The 20,258-nt window shown below is 40.8% G+C and overlaps 1 protein-coding gene across 2 annotated transcripts in view; it reads left to right on the forward strand.

Moving 5' to 3' along the window:
- The window catches only part of nhsl3 (NHS like 3), a 32,412-nt gene that overhangs the window by 10,890 nt on the left and 1,264 nt on the right, over positions 1 to 20,258 (forward strand). For both annotated transcript variants that reach the window (XM_068332395.1, XM_068332396.1), the window contains 7 exons: positions 13,549 to 13,707; positions 14,366 to 14,409; positions 14,524 to 14,659; positions 15,599 to 15,706; positions 15,792 to 15,958; positions 16,041 to 16,235; positions 16,385 to 19,805. In XM_068332395.1, coding sequence (XP_068188496.1) covers positions 13,549 to 13,707; positions 14,366 to 14,409; positions 14,524 to 14,659; positions 15,599 to 15,706; positions 15,792 to 15,958; positions 16,041 to 16,235; positions 16,385 to 19,805 — 4,230 coding nt within the window. The remainder of the gene's footprint in view (positions 1 to 13,548; positions 13,708 to 14,365; positions 14,410 to 14,523; positions 14,660 to 15,598; positions 15,707 to 15,791; positions 15,959 to 16,040; positions 16,236 to 16,384; positions 19,806 to 20,258) is intronic.

Below are 20,258 nucleotides of genomic sequence, written 5' to 3' on the forward strand. Positions count from 1 at the left end.
ATTGATTCTCTACATTTTTGGACATTATAGAAGTGTATTGGGACAGTTTCTGTCAGGTTAACTACATGTTGGAATACCATGATCCATAAACAAAGATAAGGTTAAACCCTGATAAAGTGATTTTTATTTTTCATTTTTACCAATGAATGCATGAATTAACTGGCAAAAGAGTGGAGACAGTTATACTCAGAAGCAGAGTCAGATAAAGAGATGGATCCATTACTCTCTTTTACGTGTTCTGGTGATGCACATGTCTTGTAAGAATTTGCATCAGGGTTTAATTTAATTTTAAGGGACTGCTGGCTGTTTACTGAGGCATTCCCCTCTGTTTATGTTTGTGACTTGGAATTGAATATGATCAACTTCAGAAGCTAAAAGATTTATATTCCCACAAAGGATAAGCTTTTTTAGATGTAGAGTGACTATATTCCCATTCTATTTGTCCCTGAGTCAGCTTAAAGACATCCTGTTTATTGCACAAGTGTGCAGATGAGGGTTGAATGTGGGTGAAAGTGTTTCTGTTGTTTTCCCGTGACTTGTTTTCCACTTAGAAATGAATAAGATAAACTGAATACACTTTTTCTGCCAGTTTTCCTCTGTGCCAGAGTGTATTTGTGTCCGTGTGTGTGTGTCATCCTGTGGATGTTTTTACATGGCTCTGTGAGTTGTTATTGTCAGTCCGCTATACCTGCAGTGGAAAACAACTTGGCCTGTCCCACAGTGCTCACTGTCTCTGGGAACAGCTCCTAGAACAACACCAACCACCAAACAGGTTTCACACGGCTTCACAATGATGTTCACAGATTGTAGATAATATTCCCCCACTGAAAACAACTGAACATTCTTTTTCTTGTGTGATTCTTTGTTTTTTCTGTCCTTTCCCAGTATTTTTATTGTTGTATTATTAAGTAAATTCCATGTTGTACCTCATTATCACTGGTTTTTAATGGTAGAGTTCTGATCCTTTAGATTGTGGAAACAGGTTCACTGACAGTTATCAACTTTAGCCTGTTTTTTATGATAATTGTGGATACATTCACTGCATGTATGGAAGAGGTCAGCAAAGAATTATCACTCGACTTTTTCCCTCCCTCTCTACAGAGATTGTTATTCATCTTTCAATTCATTGCTTCTTCTTTTTTATCCACAGCATTGAATTTTAGTGAAGTCTGAATTCAACAATCATTTTCAGCTGAAGCGGAAGCTGTTCTCAGTAAACACTGTATTCAAGAAGCAACAAACACCAGATAGACAAATGTAATAATTAGATGGTGAACATTGTTGGTGAGACATTTCACTCACAAGTTGGAACAGACCAAAATAAAGCAAAGTGATGTAGGACAACCAGCACCAGGATGGCGACGATGGCATATTTATCATCTTCTCACCGTCTTTGTATTTTGCTCACATAAACAGTTGAGGATCAAGCATTCAATGCACCTCTCTTTCTCACTTTTATTGTTGGCTTGGTTTATTCACCATTAGCTTGACTGACAGTCTACAGCTTAGTACATAAAAATTCAGGACTGCATCCAAAGTCCAAAAAATGGTTAACATTTGCAACATATTGACTTTAAGTTGTGGTCTTTTTACAGAAATGTGCATAAACTGTTGCATGCTACATCAGCGTTAAACATGAATGCGACACAAATGTTACAAGCTCCATCAGCATCTGATGAAGAGATACTGATGGAACCCTTTCATTATGCCATGGTTAATGGCCATTAGTTGGAGTTGGTGCATTAGAATATTACCAGATGCATTTGTCTACTTGTGACATGAGACAGACATGAATATGGCCAACATCAGCAGGAACCAAACAACAGCCAGACCGTGACTTTTCAATTCTTAATAGACGTCTGTGCTTAAGTTCTGTTGCATTTACTTTCAAGTGGCGAATTGCAGCTATTTTTCACAAATTATCACTTATAATTTGCTCCACGGTTCAGTTCTGTCTCTCCTGTTTTCCTGGCTGAGGTTTGTCTTGATTCTGCTGGTTTTCATCCCAGTGAACCAAGTATTTGAATGGTATTGCTGCACTTGGTGAACCAGACCGGGCAGTCAAACAACCTCTCTTATCAAAGCATCAGACGTCTCTGTGCATTGACTGCTACATTCTTGGCTGGTTTATTCAGGTGATTGCAGTTTTGAATGTATTTCTATACTCCGGGCTGTTTCCTCATACCCTAGCCAGCTTTGATGAAATGAGGCTCAACTGCTGTTTTTTTTTTTTTTAAATGATTCTAATTATTTTGTGTCACACAATGCTGTATGGACTAAACGAAAAAAACAAGTAAAGAGTACGGGGTGTATCTGTGCTGTAGTAATGCAGATTATACGTGTGGAAGCTTCATCCTGTGGATGAACTCAGTGACTAAATCGTCACTCTGCTCATGAATTGTGTGTCATGTCTGTGGTTATAGCCGTGTTACAAACCAGAAAACCTGCTTGTGTCCTTGATGAGGCTGTTTATGATGAGAACCGACAGAGAGTTTCACAAGGACTGCTGTGTTTTGTCCAGATTTTTGGTCGAGGTCATTGTGGCTGTGTTCATGTTTCTCCAGCTTTACATTTACTCTTATCACAGAGAGGATGTTAATGTATCCAGATATGTGATATAAAGCCATTTCTTTAAGTCCAAGGTAATGTTTACTGATTGTGTAATTTGTTCAGTTTAAAATTCAGATATAAATTTACTACAATGTGAAAGATAAGCAGAGAACTACAGAGAATTTTAAAACTCATTTAACCTTGTGCATTTTGAATGCGCATTTTTGATGTCAGGGTTCAAAGTGACACAAATGCTTATCCGTCTGGTCACGTGATCACTGGGACGGAGGCTGCGGTGGATTAGCTCTCTATGAACTGGCTTTGCTGCGTCCACAGGTGGTCAGACATGCAGAGGGAATCAAGCACACACAAACCGAACACACACCCTCTCTCTATATTTGCACCATCATCCTTTCATTCTAGAATCCTTTAGAGGTTTAATGAAGTCATGGAGTACAGCTGGTGCAGATGTTTCAGATTACCTTCTTATGAGCAGGGAGAATGAACACACTGGCTCATTGTCTTATTGTTTTTGGATGTCAGGGTGACCTGGAGTCCAAACAACATGGGGGGGAAGGGTGTCATTGTGAGATATTCATGCACCGTCGAGCAAATTGTAACGTGAAAAAATGAAAGACTTCTCACCAGAATGTTATCCATGGATAATCACCAGTATTTTGAAACCCCGACCCCCCCCACCACACACACACACACACACACACACACACACATCATTTTCTGCTACAGTTGGTATGGTCCTCTGCCACCCCTCCACTCTTATGTTCATATATGTAACCGTCTAAAGAGAGAACAGATGGAGAGGTATTTTGGAAAGTACAGCACATTTGATAATAAACTTTGCATGTTGAGCAATGTGACTGTGGATGTTCCACAGGCTTTCAGTTTAGGGTATGTTGCAATGTTGATGCTGAAACGATGTATTTTGCATCCCTAAATCACACCTAATCTTCCTTTTACTCTGTTTCATCCCCTCAAATGTTCTGCTTCATCTCTTCAATGCGTTTATCTCTTGACCTTGGATTGCTGGCTGGTTATTTATCTCCCTGCATTCCAGCTGAGAGATTTTTGCATGTGCTGTACATGCTTTAAGATCTACTTGGACTGCTTGCCTTTGAGTGTGGAAAGTAGATTTAGGTGAAGTTAAAAGGTGAAGTTTAAAGTGATAACAGATTCAGGGAAGCAGAGCAAAAAGGTGACTTTAGTATCTGGTATAAAGGTGGAGAGAAAGGGAGGAACACATTGTTCAGGGCTCCATATAATTCCATGACAGGGCTGCAACCATATTTCCCTGCTATTTTCCAATACAGGGTGTGACATTCCATATTCCATTATCCCTCTGGCAAGGCTCGTCTGAACCATTTGACTTCTGTTGGGTTAGGCACTCTCTTTTCATGTCAGCAAGCATGGCTGGGTTTTAATTTGTCTCTGCTTCAGATTCAAACCCTGTGTCCATATGAAGACAATCATCATTGCTCGCCCACTTCTTGACATCAGGCTATGAATACTTTCAAAGCAGAGCTGTTTGCCTTAACTTGGCCTATTTACGTTGTGATCGCGTCGCCCCGCAAGGCGTCCGGGGTGTACCGAGAAACCCATAGCAAGTAGAGATTGACTCCAGCAATAACCGTGACCTGTGAGGTGTAAAAGCAGCCGTAGACAAGACGCTTACAAGTGTCTCGTCTACAAGAAAATGGATGGATGGATCAATTTTCCACCTGTAGAATCGTGTTCTGACCTGTTGCACTAGCGTTACGGGGGACGGGGGCGTGACCTCCTTCCTCTATCCTGTCCTCTAATGCCCTTTAGCAGCATGAACGTCTGTTGTCTCACTCTAAATGACAGGATGTTTCTGACAGCATGTAATTTTGGTTAGTCGGCATAGCACTCTGGTCCTAAATAAAGCATGAGAGTTTTTTTTTGCCGTTCATTTTCGTGTCGAGTGTTGACTTAGGACAACTAATTTAAATGAATCACAACTCATTTGCGATTGCAAGCATGCAAAAAGAAAGAAAACATAGAGTGTTTGTAAGTTTGTGATGTGATCACCAAACGTCAGATACCACTAGGAATGAAATGTTATTTGACTCGTGGGTGAGGGATTCAGGACACACAAAGACCAAAACCCATCACACCACTTATTAGATTCATTTCAGTTTCTGAAATAGTAAATTAACTGCACTAGCCAAATGTTTTTTTGTTTTGTTCTTATTTGTACTATTGATGAAATGATGTGTGTAATTTGTAACCACATTTTTCAGTTCTCCTCTGACATTTTATTATCTTTCAGCTCAAACTTTTAGTTATGTGATGAACATGAAGTGTTTGGCAGATCGAGGCCTTGGTGACTCCCTCTGAAGCAGATTTCCACAAACACACTTGTTTCTTTTTCATGCAGATTTATAAGTGTTTCAAAATGATTAGTCAAAATGCGTTGGACCTGTTTACTAAAGGGAGGCTTAATTCATTCACTGTGCATAACGGGATTTCACTGAAGGAGGGCAATACTGAAAGTGTTTCATGAGCAGAACGAAGTGCTATTTTCCGTGGGCATGAGATACTTCCACAGGAAAACACACACACCTCTCATTCTCTACATGTCTCTGACTCACATACACACATTGTGTCCCTTTCTCATCAGTAATGAACAAGCTAGTAATCTCACTGTCTGTGCGCTCATGTGCATGTTACATACGTGTTGTCTTAAAAACAGGGCGCATTTGTTCAAGCCTAATGCGTTTGGTGTGATTCAGATGACATGCAGTCAAATAAACTTAAAGCTGTTCTCCTCACTGGTACCTCACTACTCAGCATTAACAATGTCTACATGTGAGTTTTATGTACACACTTATCCTCACTTTTTATGAGCACACTAGATATTAAGTGAAAGCATATGTTCCTGGTGACAGAGGGGCCACTTCATCCTGAAAGCATAATTTAGTATTTCCCATTGTTAAACAGCTCCCATATCTGTCTCCTGTTTCTGAATCACAAGTTTAATCCAATCAATGGCGTCTATGTACAGAAAAGAACACGGCATGATTGTCTGAGATGTGTGTCTGGAAACTTTCACAATCTCTACCACTTTCAGGGGAGGATGAACTCATGACATTTTGGTTAAAAGGAAATTCAGATGCAGATATACATTCTGGTTCAGCGAGACGAGTCGGGCTGTGGCTCAGTGTCATTGTAGTGGCCAAAAGATGTCAAACTGGTTGGGAGTTTCTGCTGAATGAGAAACACAGATTTCCTTATCTCAGCGGTTGTTTAATGGCGATAGTCTGCTGGTGGAGAGATAAACAGTGTTTTAGTTTGTCTTCTGGCATTAAAATACAGTTTAAGGAAGAAAGGCCATGGTACCTGGATTTTTGCTTCTATGGACAAAGTCAGGATGGCTGTGTCTCAGTTTCCAGCCTTAAGCTAAACTAAGCTAAGGAAGTCAAATTGCTTGCTCTGTCTGTCATAATTATGGACATATATCAGAAATTAGAATCTCTTAAAATAAGTCAAACTCTTAATTTCAATAAGCATGTTTCCCCAAATGCCAGACTATTACACTTTCACTGATGATTTCTGTTAACCCAAATTTGTAAAGCTATATACGGTGAGACTCTCCAGTTTTTGAGTTCCTGCCAGTTCAAACTCTGAATATTCGGGATTTCCCACAAAGTGATTAGTTGTCTGTCCTCTCCTGGTCTAATACAGTGGACAACGACTCAATAGATTTCTCATTACATCAATAATCATATAAAATGAGACCATTTCGGAATTGTGTTCTTAATTAAGTTACTGCATTAGTGACTTTTTCTATTTCTACCTCTTACCATTATTTTGGGGGAAAGTTATGTTACTAATTGACTACATTTAACAAAAAAACACCTTTGAAAGGATCTTTGTCTAAAGTAAATGCATCTACATATAAGTACTTGTGCAATTTTTGTCTTTGAATCTCTGAATTGGAACCAGAATGACATTTTGACAGATTTGGGGTATTTTCTATATCTGTCTTCTTTCAGACTAGTTGTGCTTGGAGGCCTGTATGTTTCTTTATAATCTCATTTACCAGGATAATTCGGGGGACTCCCATCCTTCTATCGCATGCCAACTGAAAAAAATTTAGATTTACTGTCTTGTTCTGACTGTAGATGAATGTAACAAACAGCCCAGTCTCTGCTGGGAAACGTCTGAATCTGAACTCACAGGGTTTTTATTTAGGGTTGCAGACATATTTGAATTTGGAACAACAGGGAGCAAAAAACAGTTCATGCCCCTTGAGGAAAAAAAATATGCACAATTCCCAAATCAGATAGAGAGAGTGAAAACTGTAAGGAGCAAGAGAGAAAATTACAAAAGAAGGACTATGACTATTTTTTAGCACCTTAAATGCTGCAGCTGCTTAGCCTAGCTTTGGGCTAAGCAGCTGCAGCAAACACGCAGGCAGTACTTGAGCAGCACTGGGTTAATTCTGTTTTTCCTGGATCCCACAGCTTAACAGCATTAATATTTCTAAAGGAAGTCAGATGAAATTCACGTATGTATGTGTTAAAGACTGGTTTTACCAAATCTGTATTCACCATAAATGTTTGCAATTAAAACTGAACTTCCCAGTATGTACCTGCCGCATAAATGTGGGTTCAAAATGTTTGCAGATTTTATGAAATGAAGTAATATAACTTGCTTAGTTTGTATTTTCTCCTTTGCCCCTTCATCCTTTTCACCCCACTCTCCTCCCTTCTTATTCTTTTTATCTCTTGGTCAAGCCACCCAGAGGAAATCAGAAATTCATGTGTTTCATTGGAAGTGATATGTGCTGCAGTCAGTGATTTATATCCTTCCCTTAACCTGCACCCTTCTCCCTCTGTCTCACTACTTTCAAACTGGCCTTCCCGTCTCCACTGAGGTTTTTATTCTCTCATTAGCAAAAGATTCCGATAGAACCAGTTTTATATTTTACATGCAATGTGCTTATTCTCCTGGCACAACTATTCACTCAAATAGATCAAAAGATGAAGTCTAACCTCACAGCTCATATTTCATTCTGTTCAGACCACCTGGACAGAAGGTGCAGTGCCTGATATTAAAGCAAGATACATGAAATATTCCCATAGATATGTGCAAAAGGCCCCCACCCCCTCCTACCCCCCAAAACATACACACACACACACACACACACACACACGCACGCACGCACACACACACACACACACACACACACACACACACACACACACACACACACACACACACGTACAACTGAGTTAATACAACACCACTCTGTGTAGGGAGACTCATAACTCAAGTCCACCGCAGCAGCCATAGAATACAAATCAGGGAAGTAGAAACGAGCTGAATAACGACGTTTACGTGCATGCGTGTGTGCGTGTCTGTGTGTGTGTGTGTGTGTGTGTGTGTGTGTGTGTGTGTGTGTGTGTGTGCGTGCGTGCGTGCGTGCGTGCGTGCGTGTGTGTGTGTGAGTGAGTGTGTGGTTGTGTGTGTGGTTGTGTCCTGGGGGATTGGAGATATATTTCTGGTCACAATTTAACCCTCTCTTCCTGTGCTCTGGCAGTTTCATTACCTCCGCTTATCGGGATGGAGAGAGAAACGTGGATGTATGCTGGTCATCAAACGGTTTCAGTAAAGACGTTCTCTAGGATCATCTTTAAGTATAAGGTTTTCAGTTTTACCACAAGCAGTGATGACTGATTCCCGTGTCATCTGTGTATAGGAGGAATCTGTGACGTGATGCTTCATTGCTGTCCAAAACAGTCGAAAACACACCCATGAGTCACGCTGTTGCACTGCGTGACATTTTCCACCAGTAGGATGGGCAGGGTCATGTATTTTCACAAATCCTCCCTGTATTGTTCTCCTCCTGCATCTATTCACTATGGCATCAAATGTGCAACAATCTAGAAATGAAAATTGTCCCTCATCAAGGAACTGATAAAACCCCTACTGCTTATCTGGTGTGAAAAAAAACCCCTAACGGCTAACTGTCTTTTCATTGGATTTGCTAGCACCTCAGCTCTTTTCTAAACAAATCTGTAATGGAGCTCACCTCATGCGCAGTGGCCTTCTTCAAGCTCGCCAGAGACTGAGCAAAGGAGGGTTTAGATGGGGACATTTAAATGGGGACATATATATATATATATATATATATATATATATATATATATATATATATATATATATATATATATATATATATATATATATATGAGTGTTAGAAGTTTGTACTTGGACTGTCATCTGGGAGTCGTATTGGTTTTAACTGCTTTTAAATCTGACGTCAGCTCTGTGTTTCTACGGTAAATGTCTTCATCAGATGAGCCTCGTATTAGCTCAAGTTAATGCAGCATCTGTGGAGCAAAGATTTAAATGTCTTTGTAAATGCAACAATTACCTCTATGATCCTTCCTCAGAGACGCGAGTTCTGTGTGTGATCAGGTTCAACTGATTCACTGGCCTTTCATTAAAAAATAAAGGTTGGTTGTTGTCTATTAATCTGAAACAAATAATAAAAATGAATGCTGTAAAACAGCTTCTGAACTACCAGAAAAAGTACAGAATCCTAAATAGAATAAAATTATTATGTACCACTCTAACATTTAATATAGGTGGTTCCCACCTTCTTACAATCACTATGTGACCCTTTTAGAACTCAACATTAGCATTAACAACAACGTTTCCTCTATTATAGCACACTGATTTTGCTTATGTAGAGGAATGGCACATTATACGTGCTGAATCAAAGGTATTTGAAGCCCTTCTCTCCCTTCTGCCCTCTCCCCCAAGACCAGATGGTGTCTCTTTGGGCCTTCTAATGAATATTGATATGAGGGATCTTAGATCACAGCAGGGGAGAGTATGCAGGCTGGGTTTCACAACCCCAACATTGGCTCTTAGTGCAGGTCTGTACTGAAGGGACTGGGTGTGGAAGTAATTTATTTGTGAGTAACGGATGGGAGTGTTTTGCAACTTAAAGCATCATATCAGTAGAAAACAAGTGTTTTTCATTTGCATTTAAGCTCACATACATCCCAGACTGGCATACAGAAAGTTAGGGTAGACATTCATTTGCTTGAGGGACACTTGAGGCTGACATGAGAAGGGATGAAAGAGGGAAAAAATATCAGGAGACAAGCTGTGTCAGGTAAAAAGTGTGACAGGTTAAGCCACCAGCATAGTTAATCCTTTGGCATGAGTCCCGTGTTTAAAGCTGCTCTCCTGAAGGCCTCGTTTGATTCCAGCTTCTGCTTGACCTGAAGCTGAAGCAGCAGCAGCACCACCAGAAAGGCAGTCTAACCCGGAACAGGTTCCTTCACTGGAGCGTTTTGGTGTTCCCACCCCAACTTTAAGCACCTGGACTTCTGTCCTGTTGCTGTATGAGGAGGGATGGTGGGTGTTTACGGATGAAGTTAATTGTCTTACCACCCTCCAGTTGGTCGGAGTGAACGAGCCAGCTGTAGCCCCCTGCTGTGCCACTTTATTGGGACTTATCACCCATTCAGAGTGAAAGTGGAGAAAAATGCTGATTGTCTAGAAGGGAAACAATGTGGGAAGGTGACATTTGTTGCTTTTTTGGATTGGAATCAGCCTTTATTTTAGTCTCTCATTGAGGCATTGTATTTCATACCCTTCGCAGTTTGTCAGGAAACATTAGTAGGCACATAGGTCTCTTTCCCAACACACACACACAAACAGTGCCATTGGCGCTGCAGTGAAGACGTGAGGCTGTGCCAGCTATTTATAACTCTTACCAGACCTCTGTGACTTTCAGGCAAAGGGGCAGACAGAAGGAGAAAGGCAAAGACAAAGGAAGATGTGAGGGAGGAGAAATTGTCTGAGGCAGGGGGAAGGAAGCTACCAGTGATGCAGGGATTTAGAATAGACATCATAGTTTGTGGTTGTTTAGACTTTCACAAAGAGGACACAACCTCTACTGTCGAAATGTGGCCCCAGGAGCTCTTTGATAATGAGACAGACTGTCAGACAGATGTGTGATGCTGAAGGCTGTTATTAAGGACAACAACATAACTACATGTATAATTTATGAACGGGTAAAATACATATCAGATGTTTGGAATAAACAGATTATACACAACACAATACCCAATACAAGCTCAGCTCAATGCACCAGTTATTACAAGTGTTTTTCACAAATATATCATAGCTAGTTTCTATTGCTATCTGTCCCTAAATCACCAAGTAGCCTCTAGTAGTTGGTAGAGACCCTTTACCTTTGACGGCCTAAATCATTCACAGCCAGACACCAGCTTCTGGCAGCATTCCTGAAGAATTGCGGCCTGTTCCTCATGGACAAATCCTCCACTTCAGGAATATAAGCTGGTTTATGTACTGCAGCAATCGCATTCAAACCCCACAAGAGATTTTTTACATGATTTATGTCAGGCACTGTGACAGCCACTTTAAAATGATCCAGGTCTTCTTCTGAAATCAAGGAATTGTTGTGTTTTTGAACATGAAGTGATGTCCAAGCTTCAGCTTCCTCACAGATGGTGATATGTTTTCTTCTGGAATTTCCTGATACCTGATGGAATCCATCTTGTTCTCTATTCGTTGCAGTTTTTATAGTGGCTGAGGAAGCAAAAACCTTTGTTTTACTGTAGGTGAGATTTTTCCCCAATTATTACTTCTCTATATGGTTTTATCTCTGCAGGCCCTAAAATGTGCTCATTCTTTGTTTTTACTTGGGGCAGACGTGTGTGGTGTAAGCGCATACACACAATCACACGTGTCAGTCTATATTGAGTGGAGTGGGGGTGGATGGTTCCTAAAAGCTAAACTTTGACAGCAGTTTTGCTGATGGGGGGTTCTTAATTTGACAATGAAGAGAGCCAGTTAGAGTGGGGAGAGAGAGCAGAGGGGGAAGGGATGAGTGTATTAGACTCCTGGATAAGGCAGCTGGGACAGGCTGCTTGCTTGGAGGGAGATCTTATTGTGGACTTGTTTTTCTAGAGTCATTCCAGTCTGCAGATGGAGGAGTCTCCTCACTCACAGGAAATGTAGTTACACTTTTTCGTGTTTTAAAGCTCATTTGAATCTTTTTTGTACACTAGATTTTTTTTTCACCACGATTGGAAAGAGGAAATGTTGGAATGCTGCTTTGCTTTTCCCATACTATTTTGATTTATTACCTGCCATTGCACTAGCATAGACATGGTGGTCTACCTGAGGAAGAACATCCACCTTCTGCTGTCTGTCTTCAAGAAGGGTGAGTGCTGACTCATATGGACGAATACGACAAGCTTTGACTTCAGGATGCAGACTGAATGAAAGCTGGTTAATGGGAAAATAATACTTTTTTAAGTCCCTTTGATTGACATGCCATCAAGCTTATCATTTTCTATTATGTAACATATCCTAAAATGTTTGCATTGTGGTTAAAATCATAGATATTTTGTCAATGATTTTCTTGTTTTCTGCTGGATAATTGCTGGACACTCGATGGCACAAGTATAGACACATACAAGAATTAGTGCTCAGGGCAATTTGGACCTCCTCTCTCTTGAGATAAAGGGCTTAATTGACTTATAATGGTGATCATTACCCAAAACCCCTAAATCTCCTGCAGGGATCAGCAGAATCTACTCTTCTGCTGCTATTTATCTACCACTTGAATCATAAGTGGTAGATAAAAGTGAACAATATGTACTTGCCTCTGTGCGACTGTAAGGTTCTGGGCATTAGGTTCTGGGCTTACTTATATGTGTGAATGTGGCAGTAGAAGAGTAAAGTGTCTTATTTTACACCCACAAGCCTGTTGAGTGTGTACTTCAGTTATCTGACCAGGTGAGACTGAGCCCCACAACTGGAAGATGTCAAAAGAGAAGCCTGATTTCAACAAGCCTGATTTCATGTTTCTGTGCACATACTAAATCAATAGATTTAACATAGTCATCCCTTAAAGCTCCAACATGAGAACAAAATTTAAAAATGCATTTGATCAGACTCACACTTCTACTAAATCCAACACTCTAAGATCCTAAAGTTGACTAGACCACAGTGCCCACCCAGTATTCACTAATAACCAATTAGTGCTTGAGTTTATCGTCAAATTTTGAAATTTTGTGTCAGTACCCAGACTTTGTGGCAGTCTGCTGACAGTAAGGTCCAGTACCGGTCCAGTACCAACACAGGAGAACCCCCAGTAGGAGGACTGGTGGCATTTTTGAAATCAGACAATCCAGGTTATCTAATCCCCCATCAGCCAGTGAAGGAGATTATCTAGGCAATAATTCACTGCTCAATCTGATCAGGCTGGAACGTCTGCTCAACAAACTGCCTGGCTGAGGAGATTTGATGAGTTTGCGACATCAGAGTCGCAGATAATGCAGATACCATATCTGGTAATTGAGTGTTTAGGCATTTATTTTAGTATCATGAGTATCATGGTATAAATCTCATAAGTATCATGAGTATTAGTATCATTTATAAATTGTAAATTTCCCAGTTTGGGATTAATAAAGTCTATCTATCTACATTAGCTACAGTATCTGCCTACCTATCTATCTATCTAGAAATAATATATAAATATCCTGGAAAATACTAATGTAATTCAGAATCAAGTGTGATGAGTCTTCCAACTTGAGTAAGGATCTATAAGAGTTTTTGCCTGTGAAAGTCAGTTTTTCCTCACTATCTTTGTCATCCAGTGTTTGCGTACAAGAGATTTTGGTATCCAAATAAAGAATACAGTCAAGATCTGATATTTTCGGAAAAAGTACCTTAACTTTTGCTGTGATTTTGCACATAAAAAAACTGACTTGACTTTTTGATCCAAAGAATAAAAATGGACAAAACTTTGAAAAAGAACATAAATGAGAAGGGAAGCATGGAAGACACTGAATGTCAAACGTTAACCTGGTATCCATTGGTAAATATTTTTTACTTATCATTTAAGTCAATTGTGTTTTTCTTACTGTGTCCCCCCCCCCCCCCCCCCCATTATCCCAACAGGTGGCCTGAAGGGGACTGAGGACCAGAAAAGGTTGGCTGTCCATTACACAACCTCTGAGCACTACCAGGAGAATGTTTTCATTGAAGGCAGCAGACCACAGTACCTGGAGGACCTGCACACTGAGGCACAGGAGGGGCTCAAAATACTACAGCAGGAGGGTCAGTCGTGTCACTGTGAATATTACAGAATATCAGTTCATAGTGCAGACACTTATTAGCAGGGCTGCCCATTTTATATTGATCAAATTTGTTATTGCACAATGCAGGAAATATAACGTCAGAAAAGGGAAAAAAAATTCACACTTAAACAAATTGAAAACTGGAATTGTCTTAATTTTTTGTGTTACTGAGAAAACTATATATCAAGCCTTTAACTTCCACCACATATATTAAATAGACATTAAATGTCAATGGTGGTAGAAGTGAGAGAAAGAGGATATACTTTTAATGTATGCAAAATGGTAAAGGATTAAGGATTAACCATGTCTTTGAAAATCAAGAACACTGCAGAATTTCCTGTATTTTATAGTACAGTACTATAGATAGATAATCTATAGATAGAAAAAGAGACGTAGCAATATACACATTTTCTAATGTTCTGAAGTTTGGATTACACATATTTATGATTTATGGTATAACAAAAATATTAATAACCTCAAAAGGTCACAAACACTATTTAATGAAACATCATGCTATCAGAATGATTCATGGCATTTATGTATAGGTATATTCATTCATTCATGTACATACAGTGTATGATTACGAGTGGAGTTTCAGTGGATTTAAATTCTAATCCTTATCTGTTTGGTTCACACAGAACACAAGAACGGAGTGAACTTTCCTGAAGATGAGAGTGTTGCTGTAAGTGTCCCAAAGGCTTTGTGGATATCATTTTCCTTCATTTCCTACACACAGAATATCACTAAACTAAGTCCTGCTGTGTGTGTGTTTGTCGGCTCTATGTACCCATTGCAGTCCACTGGCACTCTACGTCCGGAGCAGGATAGCATCTCCAAGGACAGAGGCGGCTCTCTGGAGTCGAGATCCACCACTGGGAGTAGTGATACATTAATATCACCTGTATCGACTAGACCTGTGCTGACACGTCAAGGTAACTGGTGATGCAGTTAGTGTGTGAATGGTTGTGTTTGTGTTTAAAAAACAAGCTTGGAATGGAAGCATCCATATTTTATCGTTCTTTGGAAACAGGAATTAATTATATTGTTTGTTTGCGTGCAGTGTTGAGTTGACTGCTTTAAGATGAGTTGGTGTTCTGATTATTTAGCGTGCCTGTCTTATTCCCAGCTGCATGGTGCCTCTGCAGTCATGACTGAAATCAAAGGAAGATGAACTCGGCACACACACACACACACACACACACACACACACACACACACACACACACACACACACACTCAGTTGAAGGGGTTTTTTTTTTGGTAACTCAAAAGTTCTCAAGCATCTGATGAAAGCACTGCGGCTGACTCTGCATGTCACAGCTGGAAGGCAAAGTATGTCTTTCTATATGTCTGTGCAAAGAAAAATTGATTAATATTCTGGTCCATAATCCAGGCAACCTGAGTCTTCTCATATACTTTATTTGGGTTCGTTGCGTTTTGATGCTTTGCTCCCATTCTTTCACATTTTCTCTCTTGTAACAAATAGTCTTCCATTGCAAGGCAAACATGAAACACTTAGAATTCCCATTGCTGGTGCGCGTCATTGAACGACTCATATTATCTATATGAGTTGTGCCTGTTAATTATATATCTTTGCAATCTGCTCAGGAAAGAAAATTCATTTTTGTAAGTCCAACTTTAAACTGTTGGAAAAACAAAAAATATTGAAGAACCCAAAAAGCAAAAAAAAAAAAAAATTTCATGATCAATGTGTGCACAAACTTTTGTGAAAAAGAAAATAGTGGCCATCTGGAGATAAAAACAAATCAGGCAAGACCTCTCATTTGCCTTTATCCATGATGAGGGGAATATAACCCTCGTCAAATTGAATTACTATAAAATACAATAAAAGCCCATCCTCTCTCTCCCAGGTTCTACATTCAAGCCTCTAAATCCAGTAAAAAGATTAGATAAGAGCAGGAGGAGGAACAGGAGAACAACTATCATGGGTATCCCCAACCAGGTCCAGAAAGAGCTTGGTATGTTAGCACAATCCTTCTTAATAAACCCATCATGCATCTTGGTAATAGATCTAGTAATGAAAAAGGTTTGCTGTCTCTCCAGCGTTGCACCGAAATTCAACCTTTCAGCAACTTGTTCCCGCCCAGCACTCTAATGGAGATGAAAAGCTCAAAAACCTCCAAGCAGGTGTTGTTATTATTCCAACTGTTGATGGAGGATTTCCAGTAGAGAATCAGGAGGGAGCAAGGATTCATCTTTCAGAGCTGGAGGTAAACAGTTTTCCAGAATTAATTAATTCATCCAGAATACTTCTAACATTCTTAAAGCCTGAAGTGATTCTCTACTTCTAAGCACACATCCAGAGATGAGCAGCTGCTGAGGAAGCATCTCCGGGCAATGTATCAAGACGAACATATCCTCCACCAACATAATTTTGGTTCCGATCTCTGTTCTTCATCGCTGAGACCAAAATCACTTGCTGTCCCTGGCATGACCTCCTCTTCCTCCTCTCCTTCTACATTGTTGGGCTTCCTACAGGAACTTCAGGTAAGAGGCTTACTTCCACTTAATAATGTATATCCAACATTTTTCTAAGTAGTGCTCTTCTTTTTGTTCATCTGTATGTTTGTTTTTTTCGTTATTTTCATCATTTGAAACATTGTACAGGCAAAATCCCATTTCTATTTATTTTCTAGGGTCCAGTAATGTCCATGTCACCTCAAGCTACCTACCTATCTACAATCATCCCTAATGCCATCTTGCCAGCCTCAGTTGAGGTCATAGAAATTGACCGCAGTAGCAGCCGGACACGTGGCAGCAGTATAAGTTATGGAGAGAGTGTCCGTGCTATAAGCAAAAGCAGCCTGGAATCTGGGGACTCATCAATCAGTCCTTTACTGTCCAGAAGATCAGATGGTGATGGTTCCCAGACTGACAACTCCCATGACTCCACACTGATGCCAACATCAATACCAACATCAAAGCGGAGCAAGTCTCAGTCTTCAAAGTCTGCTATTTTAAACCCCTCTCCTGTATCCTCCAAGCATAGCATATGTAGTGGTAATTCACAGAGAGAATGTCTTAATGGGAAAGAAAACCAGTCAGTGCAGCCTAGTGAGGACAATTACCTTCCCAATCGCAATACCTCACTGAGCATGATTGGTAGCACGAACTCTACAAGTGACATATTTGTTACAGGGCAAAGAACTGAGACTACCCTGTCAGAGGCAGTGGATGCTGGGGAGGAGACCAAATCAACTAAACAGAATTGCCCTCGTAGTTTATCAGTTATGAAGACCAAACAACCTCCGGCACCACCAAGGAGAACTAACTCCCTGCACAGTCATAGGATCAAGACCAACACCCTTGGTCTGGTGGAGAGCAAAGATCTCAATAACTCAGCCTCTGGAGGGGCATCAAATACCACAGATAATAATGTAGGAAAGGATGAGACAAAATCATTTACTACATATACCAATAAAGTCACTGTATTGAATTCCACTGGATCCAGCTCTGTAGATGCTTCCTCTAATTCTGCAAGCTCCATGCAGACCTCATTCAGCGAAGCACAAAGAACAACAGAATCTAGCACCTCCTCCCCGCAGAAAACACCTTCAGAAGGATGTAAATTTGAAAGGACCATGTCCCCTTCTAGTGGCTATTCTAGTCAGAGTGGTACACCAACATTTTCCCCAAAGGGGATCTCACCAACCTCCCCTGACAAACAGAAAAAGAAACCAGTCAAACCAGAGAGATCAGTGTCTCGGACCTCTTCCTCAGCAGCTTCACCTTCTTCTTCTCTTACCTCTCTGTCATCTGGTACATCAGAGTCTGTAAATCCAGATATGTCCACGTGTAGCCCCAGTCTGCCTTCACAGGAGCTTCCCTCTACTGCTGCCATAGTTCTCACTCCAAATAACAATTCTTCAACTTTGAGTGCTGAAATAATAGAACTATTGAAGATCCCACCACCTCCCAAGGTAAGAGCACCATGTCCTCCTCCTCCAGAGACATGGGCTTACAATAGACAATCCCTTGAATTACTGTGTAGACCTTGTCCTACTGTAAGCAAAGTAACCCTGAAACCAGTACAAACAGGGAACAGCACAGTTAAACAAGCAGTAAAAGTAGAGAATGAAGCCAGCAAGACAATACAAGTTTTGGTTGAAAACCAACCGGATACAGACAAATCCATCTCAGACTTGCCAGAAAACAAAGCAGACTGTGAAATACTGCTGGCAGCAGCACCTGAAGACTTAAAGAGTAAGGGGCATCCATTTACTGAACAAGTAAAGATGGAAGAAAATAGAGACATTCAGACACCAGAGCAGAATAGTATTCCGGTTGTGAAGTACTCTGAAAATCAAGATAGGGCTCCAAAGAAGGACCCTCCTCCTGTCATGAAGAAAATCATGACTATATTGAACAGAGAGGAATTGATGTCAAGAGATAACCTACCCAGCGCGGACAAAAAAATATCCTCACAGAACAGAATTATAGTCGTAGGATATAAGAACGATAATGACATTAAAAGTGAGGGCTCATCCATGCCAGAGGTCCCCAAAATTTCTAAGTCTTCACCCCCACCTACACCTCCCCCTGCATACCACCCTACACCTCCTCTGTCAAGGAAGACACCTTTTCCATCAGTTTTAATGCCACCAGATGAATTGGAGAAAGTACAGGAGGAGAGCCATGTTTTAGATTCCTGCTGGCCACCACCTCCACCTCCAATGGAAGGGGACTCTGTTTTTGAAGGAGATGAGATTGACTTTCCTCCACCTCCTCCACTCCTTGAAACAGAAAGTGTGTCGAATGCAATGGACAGTCCTGTGATCCCAGACCTGGATGTCTCAAAACGAACAACAGAAGTTGACAGCATAGATGAGAACTCAAGTGATGCTGGAATATTTGAGCCTGAACAAATGCTAGATTTAACCCCTGTTATTCCACAAACAATAACAGATAATAAGTTAGAGGATATCCTGCAAGATTCAAAAGCTGAAATCAGCAAAGAGATTTCTTGCACCACAAAACAAAATACATCCGTTTCTGACAGTGTTCTAACACCACCAGTAAAGAGGTCTCCTTTACCACCAATGACAACAGAGTGTCCCCTATCAGCCTCTGCTTTACCTTCCCCCAGTAACTTCCTTTTGCAAGACTCTGTAATGACTGAAGAACAGTCACCCTCAGAGTCTCTTGTTAGTACCCAGCCCCCAATTAATGTCCCAGTATCACCTCCTTTGCCGGGTGAGAATTCAACCCATGGGGTTTATTTCCGAAGGCAGCCAAGTGTAGCAAATAGAGATAATGGAAGTAAGGAGCTTGTTTCGCGCAACAAGATTGCACTCTCTCCCAAAGAAGATGCTAACATACCTCTAGTCACCCCCTCCTTGCTTCAGATGGTTCGTCTCAGATCAGTGAACATGTCTGAAGATCAGATTAAAGATCCAGCAGAGGATACGTCAACAGACCAGGGCACTTCAAATCTAGAGAACTGCCCTGTCTTAATCCAAGGACCTCAAAATATTCCACAGAAACCCATCCGCAAGTCTCTGTCCCTAAAATCCTCCCCTCAGACAGGAAAAGTATCCTCTGTGACACTAAACACCCCATCCATGCGATTACAGGAAGCCATACGTATGAAAACTGCAGCCATGTCTTCAAGGGATGGTCTTCCATCCCGACTGGGCGTGAGATCATCAACTTACAGCTCTAACAGCGAACATGGTTCTCTGTTTCTGAAGTCACCTGACAGATGTGACATGTACAAATCCCCAGCTTCTACTGCCAGCTTTATCTTTTCCAGGAGCACAAAAAAGATTGTCATAGAGACTTCAGCTGCCTCTTCGCCTGAAGCTCAGGCAAGTCTGAAACAAAGCTTAGCGGCCGAGCTCATGCAAGTGTCTGACCAATCAAAGGCCACTTCTTACTCCAGTGGTGGAATGAAGTCTGACAAAGTTCCTCCACCAGTAGCTAAGAAACCAGCCCACTGCAGCCTAAGTCTTTCACAGAATCAACCTGCCTATTCGGAAAAGAAGGACTTGAGTGTTGAAGGAAACAGGGAAATCGGAGTACAAGAGATGGGTGGAACAACACTTCATGAGACAAGGGGTAAGAGCAACAACTTTGTGATTTGCAATCACTACAACCAGCCACAGACAAGTCAGAATCGTAATTCTATAACAATCTTGGAGATTAAAGTATGTAGTTGGACGAGGGGCAATACATAATCAGTCACAGTCGTCTTTATGTAAGTAAAGATTGACTGCCACCACCTTCCCCAGTGTTTCAGTGTACTGCTGCTGAGTGAGTAATTTAATTAAAGCTGATTCAGTACCAGCATTAATCAATGACTCACGTGCCACTTACTCGTCGTGAAGAACCAGAATGCCGATTCTTGTGACACCATGACATCTGACAGCTAAGCAGTTTAACAAAACCTTAAATAGAATGTTCTGTTGTCAGGACAGAAGTGCAAACAGAGGCCTCCTTCCACAGGCCCTTTCCAGTCAAATACACAAGCATGCATTTCATTCAGTCATAACCTGAAACTCATGATCATGT

Source organism: Antennarius striatus, chromosome 14, assembly GCF_040054535.1.
Source record: "Antennarius striatus isolate MH-2024 chromosome 14, ASM4005453v1, whole genome shotgun sequence".
Classification (NCBI taxonomy): domain Eukaryota; kingdom Metazoa; phylum Chordata; class Actinopteri; order Lophiiformes; family Antennariidae; genus Antennarius; species Antennarius striatus.